Here is a 19292-nt window from a genome sequence, read left to right as displayed (position 1 = left end):
ATGTGATGTAAAATGTGTTGTTGACTCTCATATTTGAAGCCGGCATGTTAGCTGCACTGCCGATGCTAATTGTGTTAGCGTGTCAATGGGAAATTCCATTATAAGTTAGCATTAAGCTAGCGGGATTTGGGGTTTACATATGTTCATTTATTTTTCTTGGCTACACAAGCAGTAATTCAAGTCTTATGTCTGTACTTTGTAATGTGAGAAATATATTATGTTCCAAATGTATGTTTTAATATGCTTTTCTTATGTTTGTAGTTTTACAGTGCCTTCATTAGGGAGACAAATAAACCCTGCAATGAGAACTGGAAGCCTTTGCCTCTCCTTTTGAAGAACTGTTTATCTATCTGCCAAACTGGGCATCAACGTACAGGGAGGGCAGAATACATGTTAAGCATTTTTTCAGCTGTCCATTTTACTTTACCAATATTTCTACTTAAGTTATTACTATTCTGCTAAATCAAGGTTAGAAATATGGACACATATGGAAACACAAATGCACAGAGACACACGGACTGGATCTAATCCAGTCAACCAGTCTGAATATATTCAATTTGAGTCCTACAATGAGGGTATTCAGGGTTTATTTTTATCTTCACTGGGCTGGTGCAATATTAGTAGGGCAATGTGCAATCCCTGAGCTGGGCTCTTACCTTAGGGAGATTAGGTCTCGCAGAGGTGCTCCGTGTGGATTTGCTGTGATTGTAGTGCTACCAATTATTGCCTGAACTAAAACACTTAGTGCATGTGATAAGTGTTCTGTTGGGCTCGTATTTATTTGGGGTGGATTTGTTTCTTTTAAAGCAACGAGCATCTGGGGCTGTCGGGGGAGAGCAAGCCCTCAGGTGATAGATGCATTGCAGGGTGCACCAATAAGAGCATATTGTGGTCATTAGCGACCTTTTTATTGTGATGTTTTAGGCCTATTGCAAACCCTTTGTGTTTTCTTTTAAAATAATAAACCTTAACGTCTCTGGCTGATATTGACCCTCTTGTCCTGTTTATTCTGGGCTTGTTCCTGCAAGAGCTTTGGGCCTGAAAGTTTGCACGAGTAGTATAGAGGCCCTTAGCGGTTACTCGGTGGCTTTTACTCGCTACATAAACATAAAAAACCCCCCAAACACACACACATTTTATAAATTCGCTGGGAAACTCAGTTCAATATTTGTCATATCAAAAAACATTTTTACATTGATACAGTATTAGTTCTTTGTGATTTACAGCAAAACATAATGTAGGAAAGGTTGCAACTGCAAGAAAATATTACTGTAATTTGATTTTGATTTATAGTAGCATGAGCATGCTAACTTAGTTGAAATGTCTGTTGAAGATTCATTTAATTATTTATAGTGTATCTATATGGGCTCAAATTGTGGTCAGAAGTATTTTTTACTTGTAAATCAAATCAAAGCGCTCCTCCGACAGCCAAACCCATCTGTTCTCTGATTGGTTTCTTAAATTTGTGATTGGCATGACGTTGACCAATCAGCTGAAAGGAAGAAAAATCGGGTCAAAATCCGTACTTTTAAGTTGAAAGACACACACAGCAAGGGAACCTGAGTGCAGAGCTTCACACGTAGTTCTTTGCTTTGTATCTGTAATCAGACCTTAACAAAAAACATGAACTTATGTAACTTGTCTAAATATTTTTTACAAACACACAAATTCTTATCTATAGATGCACAAACATAAAATTTTCACATATTTTGGTTTACAAGGTTACAAAACTCAGTTCACAACTACCCATTTCATTTACAAGTACAAAATATTTATTTGAGCCCATATGTCTATTACGTATATAATCATATCAATTTAACAGTTAAAGAAATCCAGAGTAGAAGGTCCATCAGGCTATATGGCTTCAATTTCCTGTGCAGAACAAGAGAAAAAAATTATTACATCTTGGTCATATATATATAGATAGATAGATAGATATATATAGGTATATGATGATACCTGCTCTCACTGATGAATACACAAGATCCAGAACAGCTGGTTGTTCTGTAAGACATAACAGCGGCTTTACATACCTTGCACTACAGATTAGACCAGATCTTAAAAACCTATGGAAATTGAACTTTTCTACATTGCTCATAAAAATAAAACAAGATTTGGATAGATGGCAAAAGTTGCCACTTTTCTTTTTTGGAGCGTGTGAGCCCCTTCTTTATGGGAGTGGTTACATGATTATCTTAATTCTTATTATCTTATATCTTATTCTCATCTAGACTCTTGGTCTGTTTCACCATCTTCACTTTGGACCCTAGTTGTCTGTGACAAAAGGAAATTACAAACAGAGAGTTTAAAACTGGAGTTAAATGCATAAAAGGTTGGGCAGAGAAGACTCCACTTCCTTCTTGACTCTTTTGTTGAGAAACAAAGATGTGGTGTGATTAAGGCATGGCGGGTCCAGACGTAGGTGTTTTGTCATTGTTTCATCTTTATTCGTACATAACACCACCACAACACACACCACAAACCTCATGTTTTAAGTTGGCGGACCTGATTGCGGATGCTGTGCAGGTGCGTCCGCCTTCCCTGCAAGGCACCGCAGACCACGCCTCACCACATACCCCCATCGCCTGACTGGAGGAGCCATCCAGTCGAACCTTCTCCCCCCGCCGCTGGCTTCCTACTAAAGATGTAGGTAGGACATCAACTGGACTCATTGAGGGTTTCATTTGCTTGCTCAGCCCTTCACTTATGCAGGCTAGGCTGCATAAGTGAAGGGCTGAGCAAGGCGATGACCCGAACGTCCACCCCCAGCACCGTCACCACGTGCTCGTCCGCAGACAGAGGAGCCTCAAGACTGAACTTGCAATGAGACACTCGAGGTCAGACACAAAGTCCCAGCTACTGGGCGTCCCCGTGCTGGCCGTGTAAGTCTGTGACACACAGGCAAGCACCAACAGGGAGCCAGCATTGCAGGCTGGGGACCTCTCCCTCACTGGCTGAAGTGTCAGACATAGCGAGGTCTGACAAGCGCTACCCGCGGCACGCAGTTGGAGCGGCAGAATGCCAGATGCATGGGGCCGTCGGTTAGGACCAGCCCGTGCGTACGCTCCCCAAGGATCTCCAGCTGGAGCCTTCAGGGCCCGAACCCGGAATCCCAGGAGCAGAGAGAGGAGAGGTAGCGTAGCTCACTGAGGCGCTGATAGGGGACCCTACTGGGTGCACAACCCTACAAGAAGCAGGCAACAGCACACAGGGAGCCAGCGCCGCAGGCTGGTGAACAACCAATCGCTGGCTGAGGCATCAGACACAGCGAGGACCGACTTGCAGGCAAGCCGGTGAATGCGGCAATACGCCAAGAGAACACAGCCTGCAGCCACAGCACCCTATATGCCAGACAGAGACTGGCTAAAGGAGGCTGGAGAACACACATGCGCCGGCTGAAGAAACAGACACAGCGAGGTCCAACTGGCGCATAAGCCGGTGAATGCGGGCAATACGCCAGGGGAACACAGCCTGGAGCTGCAGTGCACCCAGGGACGTGACTCGCTGGGGGTGTCCGCTCACTGAGCGGGCCCTGCTGGCCACATAGACCCGCAACATTTGGGGAATGTGCCAGACAGAGAGCTAGAGGCTGGAGAACTGTCAACCGCTGGCCGAGCCGTCAGACGCAGCAAGGTCTGACTGGTGTATGAAATATGCGCGAAGTGCGGCCAGGGGAACACAGCCTGCAGCAGTGCTGGCCACTAGGCCCAACTCAAAGGATGTCAGGAGGGAGGAGGGCGGCTGTAGGACAGCTGAACCTAGGTTCCGAGTCCACCCCGTCTCAACTGAACATGGCCGTCTCTGCACGCCTGCATAGGCCCCTTAGCTTCTTCATAGCGAGGTGTCCACAGGGTAGACAGGCAGTTCCATCAGCCAACCCTGGTCGCTCATAAACATCAACCTCCTGACAATCAAACCTCCACCAGCACAGGACTCAAAGAGGCGGGGCCATGGGAGGGAATGCTGTGGGAGGGTCCCAGAATCAGGTGATCCAGACATGGGTTCACCCGTCCGGGCCCCACTCCAGTGGCAGCTAGAGGGGATGGAAGCTTCTTTAACATCCACCTTATGATAATCAACCTCCACCGGCCCAGGCCTCACAGAGGCGGGGCTATGGGAGGGAACGCTGCAGCCATCATCCTATTTAGCCTAAGAAGCACGGGAATGAGGTGGGCCCTCCATGCCCAGCCCGCCTGCAGCCATCGTGTCAAGCTCCATCCATAGAGGGAGCGACAAAATGGCCACCAGCAGGGCATAAGTAACCCTGCCGCCACCCTGCCCAGAAAAGGCCCGAAGGGGCAACTAGGGACCAGTTGGGGGGCTAAGGGAGGAGGGGCCAAAGGCAACTACTCCTGCCATGCATGGCAGCAACCAACTGCGGGCAGGGGACCATAAATGCTGGGAGGCAGAGCACTCACTGCCTGCAACTAGGCCAACCAGGCAGCAGCAGCACCTTAGACAGTAGGTGCTGAGGCTGCATGATAGCAACAACCTTGAGGTCCACTCTGCTAGATAGTTATTTATTTTTCCTTTTTCGCCCAGGCACAGCCACACTGCTCGTGCCTATCGTAAAAAGGCAAAAATGCCATTCACAGACATGTTTGGGACGTGTGGGCTACCATACTTCTGCTACCAAGCAAGGGGGCGGGGCCACACACTAACCAGGAAGTGTTAACAGGTAGCAAGCACTAGCCGCAACCTGAATTCCCCTTTCACTGTTTATTAGCTCCTGCGTCACAGTGCTGACAGGTAAAAGCATATGCTTGGAACACATTTCCCTAATGTAGTCGGGCTACGAGCGGAGCACTGTTAGCCGCGTTAACCTGCGAGCTGCGGGCAACACGCCAGACAGGCTAACCAGCTGGAATGCTACTCGCAGGCCGGCTAACGATTAGCTGGCACGAACCATAGCATAATTCCCCACTGTTTATCCCCCACAGTGTTAAGCAGGCCAACAGCAAACACTTGGAACGCTGAAGCCGTATCCCCTTTGTGTTTACATACATAGCAGCTGAGCTGCACAGTGCCCAGGCGACAGCATATGCTTGAACACTGAAGCCGTGCCCCTGCTGTGTTTCCTCGTTGTGGCCGAGCTACTCGCTAGCTGGCACAGCGTGGTCCGACTGGCGCATAAGCCTTTTTTTTTTTCTTGGCGATGAGCCAGGGAAGGGAGACCAACCAAGGGGAAGCCAAGCTAAGGGATACCAGGGCATACCAGGGGAATACCGGGGAACACCAGGGCATACTGGGGGAATACCGGGCCTACCAGGGGAGTACCGGGGCTACCAAGGGAATACCGGGGAATAACAGGGGAGAGGCAGCGCCCACGGAGGATGCTGAAGCATGCTCCTGACTGATGCACATGCATACAGCACTCTCAAGGCACTCACACACACACAACACAAGTGGAGATCAAACAATCACCGGTGTCATGTCTGCACAGCTGTTTTATACTGTGTCGAAGAGAACCTTAGGATTTCTTTTTCCTACTGCGAGTAGTTTAGCGAAATAAGTGGTTCTCGCATCTTTCACCATGTTGATCAAAGTAGACAATAGTTCTTTTAAGTGTAGCTTATGAACCTCAAGTTTTGTGGCTTTCCACAGGTGCTCAGTTTTACGGCAAATTCGCCTAAACCTGCAATTAGCTTCTGTGAACCAGGGCAGGGATTTAGTAGTGCTGCCTGTCCTGATTTTAAGAGGATTCACTTTATCTAGAATTTTTTGACATTGTGAATTAAAGGAGGCCAAATGCCATTCTATATAATCGGTTTGAAATAAATTATTATCAAACAATTATACAAATTGTTCCACCGCAGAGTCAGTAATTTCATTACTTCACATGAACAGAGGACAATGTGTCTCAAATAAACGAGAGATCAAATAAAATACATTTATGATAACTAATTAAAAAAAAAGTTAGAGAAGCACGTTCCACCCTCTCTCTGGATATTGTTTTTAGGAATGTCTGGAAGCCATCCCTTAAGGATTATGAAGACTACCGTATTTTTCAGACCATAAGGCACACCGGATTATAAGGCGTACTTTTAATGAACGTGTCTGAATGGGTCTGTTTCATACATAAGGAGCACAGGATTATAAGGCACATTCAGCAAAACAAAACAGATAAGTTAAACTTTACTCAACTCATTCTTCTTGCTTCCTCCACCTCCATACCATTAATTCATTATTGTTAAATTCTCTCGCAGCTGCTCTATTCCCATGTTCTACTGCCTGATTGATAGAGTTTGAAATTCGCTTTGTAAGCATGTTTCTTAACAGGTGCCATTTTAGGGTCCCCATACTAACACAATACACACAATTCAGTAATATGTTAAGCCACAGCACGTATCCATCAAGCGGTGCGGCTTCGTAGCTTACCAAAGTCGTACTAAAACATTTTTTGACAGATTTTTAAGCGTCATGTACCACATAAAATCAGTTTGAGGTCAGTAAGCACAAACAGAATTCATACATAAAATGCACCGGATTAAGGTGCACTGATGATTTTTGAGAAAATTTAAGGATTTTAAATGTGCCTTAAAGTCTGGAAAATACGGTACTCATATTGTACTCTGTGTAATGCCCAGGTGGACGATAGATAATATATGCAATATTTGGTTTTCTTCCTGAATACTGTCGTTGTTTATATTTACTGCAGGAAGAAACTGTAAAAACAGCGTTTTATAAGGAAAGCGCTCGAAAGCACTCTCTGCCTATGAGCAAAAACAAAACCAACCCCTTTTTTCCTATTGGTCAAAAAAATTACCATGTCGACCAATCAAAAACTGATATGGCAACATGACATCTAGTTGTTAAGAAACTTGGGGGGGGGGGTTGTAGTGTAGTCAATAGTTTTGTTGTGTGTGCCAGAACAATGAGGCGACTGCTGAATGTTACAGGTGTTACATGAGTCATACACCTCCTGTTGTGGGTGGCTGTGGCTCAGGTGGTAGAGCAGATCAGCTACTGATCGGAAGGTCGGTGGTTTGATCCTTGGCTTCCCTAATCTGCATGTCAAGTATCCTTGGGCAAGATACTAATCCGATGCGTTCATCGGAGTGTGAATGCAGGTTAGTTTGCACTTGTGTATAGAAGTGCTTTTATGAGTGGGTGAATGAGGCATGTTGTATAGAGCGCTTGGAGTACTCCGGGAGAGTAGAAAAGCGCTATATAAGAATCAGTCCATTTACCATCTGTTATCAGGCTGTTAATTATGAAATTATTTTTTGGAGTGGCACGAATAATTTGTGTGGCATCAGATTTGATGCAGAACAGCTGATTGTTCTGTAAATAGTTTGAAATGTTTATTTAAAAAAGTCTTGGCTGCATTAAAAAAAAATAGCTGCAAAAAACTTTGTTGTTTGCCAAACTGAGTTACTTTTTTGAAGAAGTAACTATATAATTAATTGCCCAACATTGGTCATTATATTCTGTATTCTGCAGACAGAGAGTTACAGGACTCTCCCAGACCACAGACTCATAATACAAGTCAGAGCTTTATGGGGAAAAAAAGATAGAAAGAAAGTTGTGTTTTCAAAATTGGAGTTCAAGTTATTTTTACTTCCAATAGTGTTAACATACTGCACAGGTCATGAACAAGATTTTTTTTTTTAATTTTCATTGTAAGTGGGCTAAAGCAGTTAATTAAAAGTAGTCTAACATAAATGTAAATGCTGTAATTTGATTATTTTAATAAACCATGTAACTTGGATTGATTAGATGCTGGCATGACCACAGTGCACACGTCTGATGTCGCTCACAGTGGTCCAAGGGATCGCTCAGGGAGTTTGTGTGTTCGCTCAGACACATGAAAAATTAGAGGGAACATTGCACACCGCCCCCTCGGCCTGTGCTTCGAGGTTTCTGGTAGTTAGAATGACTCGGGGGTGTTGATTCATTTAAACTAACATAATCATCCGGCTGCAGCCAGGTTTCTTTACGGCAGAGTAAATCCATTTTTTGATCAATTATGAAGTCATGCACTAACAGAGACTTGGAGGAGAGAGACCTAATGTTTAATAATCCACATTTCACTGTTTTACTTGTAAGACAGCAACTCTTCTTCCTGGTCCCAACTCTGGATAGTCATATGTTGGGGGCTTCAATAAATTATATTCCCCACCAAACAGGTGACATGATTTGAACTACAAGCCAGTTTTTGAAGCTGAGGAAAAGAGTGCTAGTGCATCGAACTTGACTGCTGCCTGATCCACCAAATACTTACTACCTACTGTTACAGCCTACCTTTTGTGCTGGACATCTTTCTGAGTCTGACATCAGCATAAATCACATCTTCAGGGGGAGTAGAGTTGTTACCTCCTGAGCAGAGAGGAAGAAAAACATAGACACATGCTAACCAGACTCAACTACCTGTTAAAATGTTTTCAGGTGGTTTTGCTCTTCCTGCATTCAGTCAGGATTACCCTGAAAACTAAACTATAAACTGAGTTGAATTTCATGATTTACTTGGGTTCCAGTGGCTCCTTTTAGGAACTTTCAGTAAAACTGATATAAATTTGATGTCATGTAAAACAAATCAGATATCTGTGACTACTTTCATAAACTGTCAGATAGTCAGAACTGACTAGATTTAACCCTCTCAAGCTCAAATTAAGTTTTAGTTACAGGAAAAAACTGATATTTGGGGAAAATTATCAAAAAAAAATCATAAAATATGTATGTGGGGTAATCAGGTTGTTAGTTTTTAACTGTTGAAAATCGGCAATGCCTGCCTTGAGAGGGTTAGTGTTTAAATGTGTCCAACCCCGCTCTAATGTTGAGCTGTCTGTGAACACGCATTACAGACCCGGTTGCGTTTTTGAACATCTTTATTAATACTTACACGGTTGTTGTACGCTCTCCGCTGCAGCTTTAGCACTGCCAGCCACACACATCACCAACAACTCCAAACAAAGGACCCAGTACCACTCTTAAAGTGGGAAGACGTGATTGCGATGCCGTGCAAGTGCATTGAGGACCTAGAGGGTCCTGCGCAGTATCTTTACCTTCACCCTCCAAATTTTCTCAAGCTCTTCTATGAGTCCTTGATATTTCTCCAGCTTCTCGTGTTCATTCTCCCTGATGTTGCTGTCATTCGGAACTGCTACATCTATCACTACAGCAATCTTCTTCTGTTTGTCTACATCCACTATGTCCGGTTGGTTAGCCACCACCATTTTGTCCGTCTGTATCTGGAAGTCCCACAGGATCTTAGCTCCGTCATTCTCCACCACCCTTGGGGGCGTCTCCCATTTTGACCTCAGGATTCCAGGCCATACTCGGCACAGATGTTTCTGTATACTGTGCCGGCCACTTGGTTATGGCGTTCCATGTATGCCTTGCCTGCTAGCATCTTGCACCCTGCTGTTATGTGCTGGATTGTTTCTGGGGCATCTTTACACAGCCTGCACCTGGGGTCTTGCCTGGTGTGATAGACCCCAGCCTCTATGGATCTTGTACTCAGAGCTTGTTCTTGTGCTGCCATGATTAGTGCCTCTGTGCTGTCTTTCAGTCCAGCTTTGTCCAGCCACTGGTAGGATTTCTGGATATCAGCCACCTCCTCTATCTGCCGGTGGTACATACCGTGCAGGGGCCTGTCCTTCCATGATGGCTCCTCGTCCTCCTCTTTCTTGGGTTTTTGCTGCCTGAGGTATTCACTGAGCACGCGGTCAGTTGGGGTCAGCTCCCTGATGTACTTGTGGATGTTTGTTGTCTCATCCTGGACTATGGTGCTGACACTCACCAGTGAACTCCTCCATGCATGGTCAGTAGCTTTCTTGTCTCGATGTCAGTGACTTCGATTTCCTCCTTTGGCCAGGTTATTATCCCAGCAGGGTACCTGATCACGGGGAGGGCATAGGTGTTGATAGCCCGCATCTTGTTCTTACCGCATCTTGACTTGCCTGACCCTCTGCAGGTACTTCGTGGTTGCAGCTTTCCTAGCAGCCTCATCATGATTCCCATTTGCCCGTCTTGTAAATGATCTCAATGAGGGGGTTCAGGTCTATGCAGAACAGCAGTGGGGAAAGAGCATCTCCTTGGTAGATCCCGTACTTGATGATCACTGTGCTATGGGCTTGAAGTTGGCCTCTAATGTTTTACGCCACATCCCCATTGAGAACAGGCTTCCAAATGAAGCCTCTTAGAGTCTTGTTGATCTTGTACAATTCTAGGCATCCCAGTATCCAGGTGTGGGACATTGAGTCTTAGGCCTTCTTGTAATCAATCCAGGCAGTGCACAGGTTGGTCAGCCTAGTCTTGCAGTCTCTGCTGACTGCTCTGTCTACCATTAACTGGTGTTTTGCACCTCTGGTATTCTTGCCAATCCCTTTCTGTGCCCCTCTCATGTATTGACCCATGTGCCCATTCATATAAAGCACCTTGAGGTGATGGTTGTTGTGATTTGGCGCTATATAAATAAAATTGAATTGAATTGAATCTTAGCCTCCGTGATGCCTTCCTTGTGGTACTGAGGTAGGTCATTGGCCAATTGTTAGATGGAACTTGTACCTTCTTGAGGTCCTTGAGGTTCACTATAAATGCCCTCCTGAACAAGATTAGTCAGACCCTGCAGGAACTGAAAACACTTCTACCCTCCCCTATTTTAGAAGAGGTTTACAAGTTTGTGGACAAGGCTCAGCGGGACTAACACTCTAAAGAAAAAGAAAGACAACACAGGAAATTCCACACTTTGCTAACAAAAACTTTTACTTCCCAGTAGGAACCTACACAACACAAAGAAGAACAGGAGAACTTCGCACCTGAAGACAGTAATCTTACTGAACCTGAAAAGAAAGTGCAAGCCAAAGTAATCAATCTTGCCATTTCTCCTCAACAGTTGCCCATAGTGGACCTCATCACAGCCACAGAAAACTTCATAAGGATTAATAAGTTATCACAAACAGAAGCCAAGCGATCAGGATGAAGAAAGAACACACACATGTAAAGGAAGCTCTTAAAACACGTGGTTATCCAGACTGGGCTTTCATCAAGTCAGCAAAGAGGCACAGAAAAAAAGCTCAGCCACCAACTAGGGAGGATCAGAAAGACAATTGCAATAATATTGTCATCCTCTATGTAGACAGTTTATTTGACAAAACTCAGGAGAGTCTTCGCCAAGCACGACATCCCAGTTTATTTGAAACCCAGCCATGCACTCAGACACAAACTGGTTCATCCCAGTGACAAAACTCCTAAACACAAACTTAACAATGTAGTGTATGCTGTACAGTGTAGCGAGGAATGCTCAGACCTCTACATTGGAGAGACCAAATAGCCACTTCATAAACACATGGCACAACATAGAAGAGCCACCTCCAGGGGACAAGACTCGGCGGTCCATCTGCATGTAAAGGACGAAGGTCACTCTTTCGAGGATGCCAATGTTCACATTTCGGACAGAGAGGACAGATGGTTTGAAAGAGCAGTGAAAGAAGCCATTTATGTCCACTGTGAACGACCATCTTTGAACAGAGGCGGTGGCTTATGACACCAACTGTCTGCCATCTATAACCCAGTTTTGAGATTGTTCCCAGATGCCTTAACCCGCACTCACATCCTGGGCCTCCTGATCTCAAGAAAACACATGCTAGGGTGGGGCTAGGTTTCACAATGAGCTCACCTGAAACCTTGGCTGATTGTGACCTACGCCCGTGTTCATACCTTGACTTGTGTGATTAGGTAGGGGATCAACAGGGAGTCTGTCTCCCTCTTGGGGGGACACCCCCATAGGGCTTCAATCTGGAACTCTCCACCATTTGACCCTAGAACTGAAGAAGCTTTTTGGATGAGAGGTGAAACATCTTGCAAGCAACAACCCTAACCCATTCACAGACATTTATATGGGTAATTTAGAGTTTCCGCTTAACATAACCCCACCAACTCCATATCTTTGGACTGTGGAAGGAAACTGGTGTTCCCGGAGACAACCCATGTAAAAATGGAGAGAACATGCAATCTCCAAACAGAAAGACGCCAACCTGATGGTAAAATAAAACTTAGGACCTTCTTGCGGTGATGCAACAGTGCTAACCACCATGCCACTGTGCTGCCCCTTCAGTTAATCCAAAATGCTGCAGCAAGAGTCCTGACAGGGACTAGAAAGAGAGAGCAGATTTCTCCTGTATTGGCTTCCCTTCATTGGCTCCCTGTTAAGTCCAGAATTAAATTAAAAATCTTACTCCTCACTTACAAGGACTAAATAATCAGGCCCCATCTTATCTTAATGACCTTGTAGTACCATATCACCCTGTTAGAGTACTTCGCTATCACACTGCAGGCTTACTTGTTGTTCCTAGGGTATTTAAAAGTAGAATGGGAGGGAGAGCCTACAGTGTTCTATGTTTTCTTTTTAAGTGAAGGGTTTTTTAAATTCAGAATTGTGAAATTGTCATTTGAACTAAAGTATCATCATTATGTTATATTTCAAATGAGAACAATCAATGTTTATAAGAGGACATTCACCAGACTTTAGGTTTTGCCCAAGTCCTACACAGTTCATTCTTCCTGCAAATGTTTTTTTAAAGTGACAGGAGTTTTACTTCTGCCCAGGTTTCTCAGTTTCTCACCTTTTATTTCCCTGCAGAAGAACAGAACTCCACCCACAACTAGAACCAAGAGAACCACAGAGACGAGACTTGCTACAACTGTGACCAGGAGAGAGGGAGGAGTGGGGGAGGAGGCTGGGGGGTGAATGGAAAGAGTAAAAGAAAGAGGAGAGTTTACAGGGGGAGAGGAGGGAGATGGTGTTTGAAGAAGATGAGGATCTGCAGGAGAGATGATGAAGATGATTCAGTCACTTTATTATCAGCTCAGCAGGTTAATTCATGTCTTTAAACAGGAAGTGATGTCAGTGATCTGACCTCTGACCCTCAGAAAGCTCTGAGGAGACTTTCCACCGTCATCAGTAGAGCACCAGTAGAGACCTTCATCAGACTGCTGGATGTTAGTGATGCTGTGCTCTCGTTTAGGACCAACAGAACTTCCTTTGATGGAGAAATAACCCTGAACTGTGTCACCATTCCTTTGTTTGCAGCACAGTGTGACATCACTTCCTGTCCTCACAGGAAGTGCAGGAACCTCAAGGATAAGATGTTTTTCTGACCAATGGAGACAAACAGAGTTAATGATAGTAGAGTCATATCCAGATGTTGTACCAGCAGATGGAGCAGTGTGTTTGTGTACCAGTTACAGTGATGTTGATCTGATCACTCCTCTGTCCAGAACTGGTTTCACACCAGTAACCTGCAGAGTCTGACTCGGAGATGTCTGAGAAAATGCAGGTGTAACTTTTAAACTCCCCAAAACCTGCAGCTGCTCCACAGTCCTCAGTAAGTCCTCCTCTGGTCCTCTTCACTGTCCATCCATCAACTGTCTGTCCATCATCAACACAACTCAGATACACTGAAGAAGGTCCACTGAAGAACTGCTGAAGGTTTGGGCTGACAGACAGAGACACTGGAGGACACACACACACACACACACACACACACACACACACACAGAATAAATGTATTCGTGTTCTTGTTGGAGTCTCACTGATTGTTTTCATTTCCACCAACTCACCTGCAGAAACAGTCAGTGCAGACTGCAGCAGCACATACACACCTGCAACAGGAGGTCAGAGGTCACTGAGGTTCAGAGGTCACTGAGGGTCAGTGGTGCCTCTGTAAAAATTTATTTAGCTACAGAGAAATGTAGTTTATTAGACAAAAAAATTGAGTTGTGCTTTTAAATTAACACTGTCATTTATCTTTACAGACGGGCATTACAGACATTTGCTGTGTGTTTCATCATTAGCTTTACAGTTTTACTATTAGCTACAGCCGCTGCCTAATGACAAGACACAATTCCCGTCTGATTTCCTGTACCCAACCAGAAAGTCAGGGTGTCAGTAATCCAGGACAACTTGTGTTTAACATAAACATGAAACAGTCACTTTTTAAGAATGTGAAACTTTAATTTGTTCAGATGGCCTCTTTAAAACCCATCCATCCATCCCTTCATCTATCCATCCATCCATCCATCTGTCAGCATGGCCTGAATGGGGATAGAACGAAATAAACCCTCATTTTAAACAGCAATTAAATATGACACTAAACAAAAACCTAAACTGGGAGAACTAAAACTAAAACTGAACACAAGAAACGTGAACACCTGGTACTTGGGACGTGGAAAACAGACGTCCTGACAAATAAGGAAGTAATAACTCACACAATAAACACACACAAGGGTGACAAGGGAACTGGAAACACATGGGGAACAGCAGATGCAAATGAATATGACGCCACAGGGGAAGCAAAACTAAACACATTGAACATGGAACAGTAGACTGTCAAAATAAAACAGGAAACAGTGAGCTGTAGACTGTGATAACACAAGCTTGACACAGGGGTCGAGGGGACACATAAGAGAGAAAAACAGAGACATCATGGGCAGGGGAAACGTACATGGAATCACATGACAGACAGGGGAGACATGAAATGAAACACTGAGAGGAGAACATTAGAACAGAACACGGAGACAAGACACAAAGATCTGGAACACATAAAGGGTGAGGGAGACTTAAACACTGGGGAAATGACACTATAAACTTACCAAGGAGACAGACATGGAAGGAACCTAAACAGACAAGAACTAAACAGGGAAACATAGAACTAACTGAAGGTTGAGCTATATGAATATATATATCCTGTGTTTTCATTTTGACATACTGTATTAACACAGTTCACCTAAAATCGCACAAAAAAGATACAATCTGAGTAAAAAGATATTTTTTTTTACTGTAACAACCACAAACATGTTTAACAAATCCTTTTCATAACTTGACATAAAAATAGAAATTGTACATTTTAAAAACTTATACACAAGTTTTGCAAATAACAGTTATTTGCAACTATTTACCTAAAAATGCACTCAAGGCATTTTTTAAAACCATCTCAAACTATTTACAGGGCAATCATATGCTCTGCATCAAATAAGAGTCACACGAATTATTTGTGCCACTTCAGAAAATAACTTTTGTCCAAGATAAGATAAAGAAGAACATCACGAACCTGATAACCTGCAGGCCTGACAGCAGGAGTGTCAGGCGTTGTGTGGAGGCGAGGAAGAAAGAACCCAAACGCAGGACTCGACAACGATCGGATGGAACTGAGGACTTAAATATACGCTGGGTGATGAATGATTAGAAACCGATGACTACACAGCTGAATTTAGTCTGACTAATAATACATGGAAATAACTGGAACACAATACGCACTTCCTGTTTTACGTTGGCACAGAAAACAGGAAGTGAGAAAGTAAATGTGGCAAACTAAACTGAACATGAACAAACTGAAATCACTGGGTCAACGACCCAGGAACCCTGATAAGGAGGTGTATCACTCCTCCTGTTTCCCACCTGGAGGCAGGGTTTACACTGCAGTCTGCCTTTTGTGGCTTTTTGGCAAAACTGTGACATTCACTAGTACCCTCACTGACACACAAAACAAAACGACTACACACAACACACTAACTACACACTCCAAACACACTAAATATCTCAAAAATCGCTGTCTCTCATTCCTTCGCTCACTCCTTTCTATGCCATCATTCTTTCTTTTTTGCCGTCATCACTCCTAAAACTTCCCCCTCTTACCCTTACTCATGGCCACATCATTTTTTGATTGGTCAACATGGTACATTTTTCCACCAATAGAAAATGGGTGATTTGTCTTTTCTTTTCCCTTTTTTTGGGGTGTGAGCAGGGAGTGCTTGCCATGTGATATCCTTAGACACTAAACGTATTGACAGTATTCAAGAAAAACCATTACTATATATTTTTATCATGACTCTGGTTTTACGTGGCCTATTACGTGCGATTGTTTTGCCCTCCCAGCTCTCAATAAGCATTTTCTTGTTAGTAACAGTAATGGAAATAGTGATTAGTTACATTACTAGTTACTTAAAAATATATCAACGTTGGTAACGCCATTACTTTTAATGCTGTTTGTTGGGTCTGCGCTTTCACAGGCCCCGCTGGTTTAGAGACTTATTCCTCATGAAGAAAGCAAGACAATCAGCGATTGATCGACTTTACTTGCGCAAGGGAGGCCCCGGTCGGTGACTTAGAAAAGCACAATCCAACCACAGACCTCGACTCTGGCCTTCGCTTGCCGCCTTTTATTGAAAACAGTTACAATACACACAAGCACCTCCCATTGTACAACCCCCCTATGGTCACAAAAGACAAGACACTGTGTGTGTATGTGTGTGCACGTGTAATCATGTGTATGCATGTGCGAGAATGTGTGTGTGTGTGTTTGTGTTTGGGGGTGCATTTGTGTGACCTCCTGCCCACAAAAGGGTCATAAAAGCAGGAAGCTTACAATATCTGTGTATGTGTAATCGATCGGGGGCTGCGACATAGTGGTGGTTCATTCTACTTCTTGTGGATGTATGTGAAGCAAGGATTGGAATAACAGTGTTGGAGTCAAATTGTTAAGTGTTGGCATTGTGTCACTTATATTTGTAAGTCTTAGTTCAAGCAGCATGATCAAAGACAATCCTTTGTCTGTGACCACCTCTCCAGCCAGCCTGTTGGTAGGGAAGCTGAAGTGTTTTATTATAGGGACATCCTATCTGAAGGTTCTGAGAGACAGCATCCTTCCCACTTTGGATGGAGAAGCTCTCATTTCTAGAAATCTGGGAAAATATAATAAAAACCCCAAAATGTGACTATCCAGAGTTGGGACCAGGAAACAGAGTTGTCCCCCCTCACCAACAAAAACCCATCCCCTTAGAGACTGTCTCAGCTCCCAAAAACACAAAAAACAAACTAAAAACCAGCAACAAACAACTAAAAAACACAAAGAAAGAACAATACAGTATCCACATCTGAACCAAAGAGTAAAACAGTGAAATATGGATTATTAAATATTAGGTCTTTCTCCTCCAAGTCTCTGTTAGTACATGACTTAATAATTGATCAACAAATCGATTTACTCTGCCTTACAGAAACCTGGTTGCAGCAGGATGATTATGTTAGTTTAAATGAATCAACACCCCCGAGTCATTCTAACTACCAGAAACCTCGAAGCACAGGCCGAGGGGGCGGTGTGGCAGCAATTTTTCACACCAGCCTATTAATCAACCAAAGACCAAGACAGACTTTTAATTCATTTGAAAGCCTGATGCTTAACCTTGTCCACACCAGCTGTAAAACTCAGAAACCAGTCTTACTTGTTATCATCTATCGTCCACCTGGGCCTTACACAGAGTTTCTCTCTGATTTCTCAGACTTTTATCTGATTTAGTGCTCAGCTCAGATAAAATAATTATTGTGGGTGATTTTAACATCCATGTAGATGCTAAAATGACAGCCTCAACATGGCATTTAATCTGTTGTTAGACTCAATTGGCTTCTCTCAAAATGTAAAAGAACCCACCCACCACTTTAATCACACTCTAGATCTTGTTTTAACATATGGCATAGAAACTTAACAGTTAACAGTGTTTCCTGAAAACCCTCTGCTGTCTGATCATTTCCTGATAACATTTACATTTACAATAATTGATTACACAGCAGTGGAGAGTAGACTTTATCAAAGTAGATGTCTTTCTGAAAGTGCTGTAACTAAGTTTAAGAATATAATCCACCCACTGTTATCATCTTCAATGCCCTGTACCAACATAGAGCAGAGCAGCTACCTGAACGCTACTCCAACAGAGGTCAATTATCTTGTTAAAAATTTTACCTCCTCACTACGTACGACTCTGGATACTGTAGCTCCTGAGAAAAGCCCTAGATGGTTGGTCCTATAAGAAAGCCCTAGATGGCTGCTAACTTTCAGCTTCTTAATTCAGATAAAACTAAGGTTATTGTACTCGGCTCTGAAAATCTTAGAAATATGGTATCTGACCAGGTTCTTACTCTGGATGGCATTACCTTGGCCTCCAGTAACACTGTGAGGAAATGATGGCAAGCAATCAAAAATAAAAGCTCCTTGGCAGCCGTAATTATCTATGGAAAAGTGACCCTTCTTCTCAATTTATGATAACAGAAGATACTTTTTTAATAAGTTTATCCTCAAAAAAGAAAAAAGAAAAGCAGAAAAAAATTAAGTGCCTTGAGGCGACTGTTGTTGTGATTTGGCACTATATAAATAAAATTGAATTGAATTATTATGAGAATGTCATAAAAACTCCCTGAAAAGCCTTCAGTTAATCCAAAATGCTGCAGCAAGAGTAAAGATTGCTGAAATATTTATTCATTGTATTGCATTTATTCCTTACATGAACCCTCTGTATCACCTTGCATTATTGGTGTCTTTAACGGCGTCTCCGTTGTCTTTAGTTACAACACAGGTAACTGTTCATATTCGATTTACCTACATGAAGAAATAACCGAAATAACTCCTTTTTTTGTTACAGCTAAAGTAATACTTACAGTGAGAATTACAGTTCTTCAGGAGGTGAATTGAATCTCTAGTCAACTGCATTTTACATATCCCTGTACCTCTTTGCTGCAGATGTTAAAATGCAACACCAAAATGTCAGTAAATTCACTTGAAGTGTTTCACATTTGACTTGATTGACATTGCAATAGGAAACATTCATTTGAATGTGAAAGTATTTCATTTGTAATATATGAAAGCCATCCGTCTATCCTTTTGCCAGTGTTGTTAACATAGAGCGAGAGCCAGGCTACGCCCTGCTCAGGTCACCAATCTGTTGCAGGGCTAAAAGAGGCAGACATTCACTCACACTTGAGACTCTCCAGTTAATCCAACTCCACATCTTTGGACTGTGGGAGGAAGTACCTGAAGATAACCTGAAAACTGATTGTGGAATTGAAGTCAGGACCTTCTGGCTGTTAGGCAATAGTACTAATCACTGTGCCATAACTTCCCTTCCAGCTGTGAGAGTCAGAGACAGCTTCCAGATACATCTAATGGAAATGTGTATTTTCTTTAAAAAGTGTTGGATTTCTGCTGAATGAAAGAATGAATGATGGTTGAGTAAAGGAGATGTGAGTTGGACTCACCGATAAGCAGCGAGATAGCCGCAGTCTTCATGTTGTCTGGGTCACGACTGATCACGTCTCCAGTCTGAGCAGCAGAGAAATGCCTTAAGCTTCGTCACTTCCCCTTTAACACATGCAATGTTTCACTGGCTGAACACCAAGTCGCCACACTGCTGTGATGATATGCTGCTGTGATCGCTGAGGGCGGGGCATACTTTAATGACCTGCATCCTGTAGTCATGTCTCTTGCCTGAAATAATTATGTTTACACATGTATATATAATGCGCA

At 43.3% G+C, this 19292-nt stretch overlaps 1 protein-coding gene across 1 annotated transcript; it reads right to left on the bottom strand.

Moving 5' to 3' along the window:
• Window positions 1–1787: 1787 nt before the first annotated feature.
• On the bottom strand, window positions 1788–19078 carry LOC120438787 (low affinity immunoglobulin gamma Fc region receptor II-c-like). The gene is made up of 8 exons (XM_039609218.1): window positions 19025–19078; window positions 13564–13605; window positions 13183–13455; window positions 12861–13097; window positions 12567–12764; window positions 8245–8319; window positions 1960–2004; window positions 1788–1872 (listed from the first exon to the last, which is right to left on the bottom strand). The coding sequence occupies exons 1-8, from the start codon at window positions 19053–19055 to the stop codon at window positions 1865–1867; spliced, it is 909 nt and encodes a 302-aa protein (XP_039465152.1). The 5' UTR covers window positions 19056–19078; the 3' UTR covers window positions 1788–1864.
• Between the last annotated feature and the right edge of the window lie 214 nt (window positions 19079–19292).

The sequence above is a fragment of the Oreochromis aureus genome, linkage group 3 (genome assembly GCF_013358895.1).
Source record: "Oreochromis aureus strain Israel breed Guangdong linkage group 3, ZZ_aureus, whole genome shotgun sequence".
Taxonomy (NCBI): domain Eukaryota; kingdom Metazoa; phylum Chordata; class Actinopteri; order Cichliformes; family Cichlidae; genus Oreochromis; species Oreochromis aureus.
Note: the sequence above shows the minus strand (reverse complement) of the source record. Positions and strands in the feature narration are given on the sequence as shown.

Coding starts and splice junctions, on each gene's coding strand:
- LOC120438787 (XM_039609218.1), bottom strand. CDS start 19,055: ATGAAGACTGCGGCTATCTCGCTGCTTATCG. Junction 8,320..12,566: donor CTTCTGCAGGGAAATAAAAG/GTGAGAAACTGA, acceptor CTCTCTGCTCAG/GAGGTAACAACTCTACTCCC. Junction 2,005..8,244: donor AAAGATGTCCAGCACAAAAG/GTAGGCTGTAAC, acceptor TATGTCTTACAG/AACAACCAGCTGTTCTGGAT.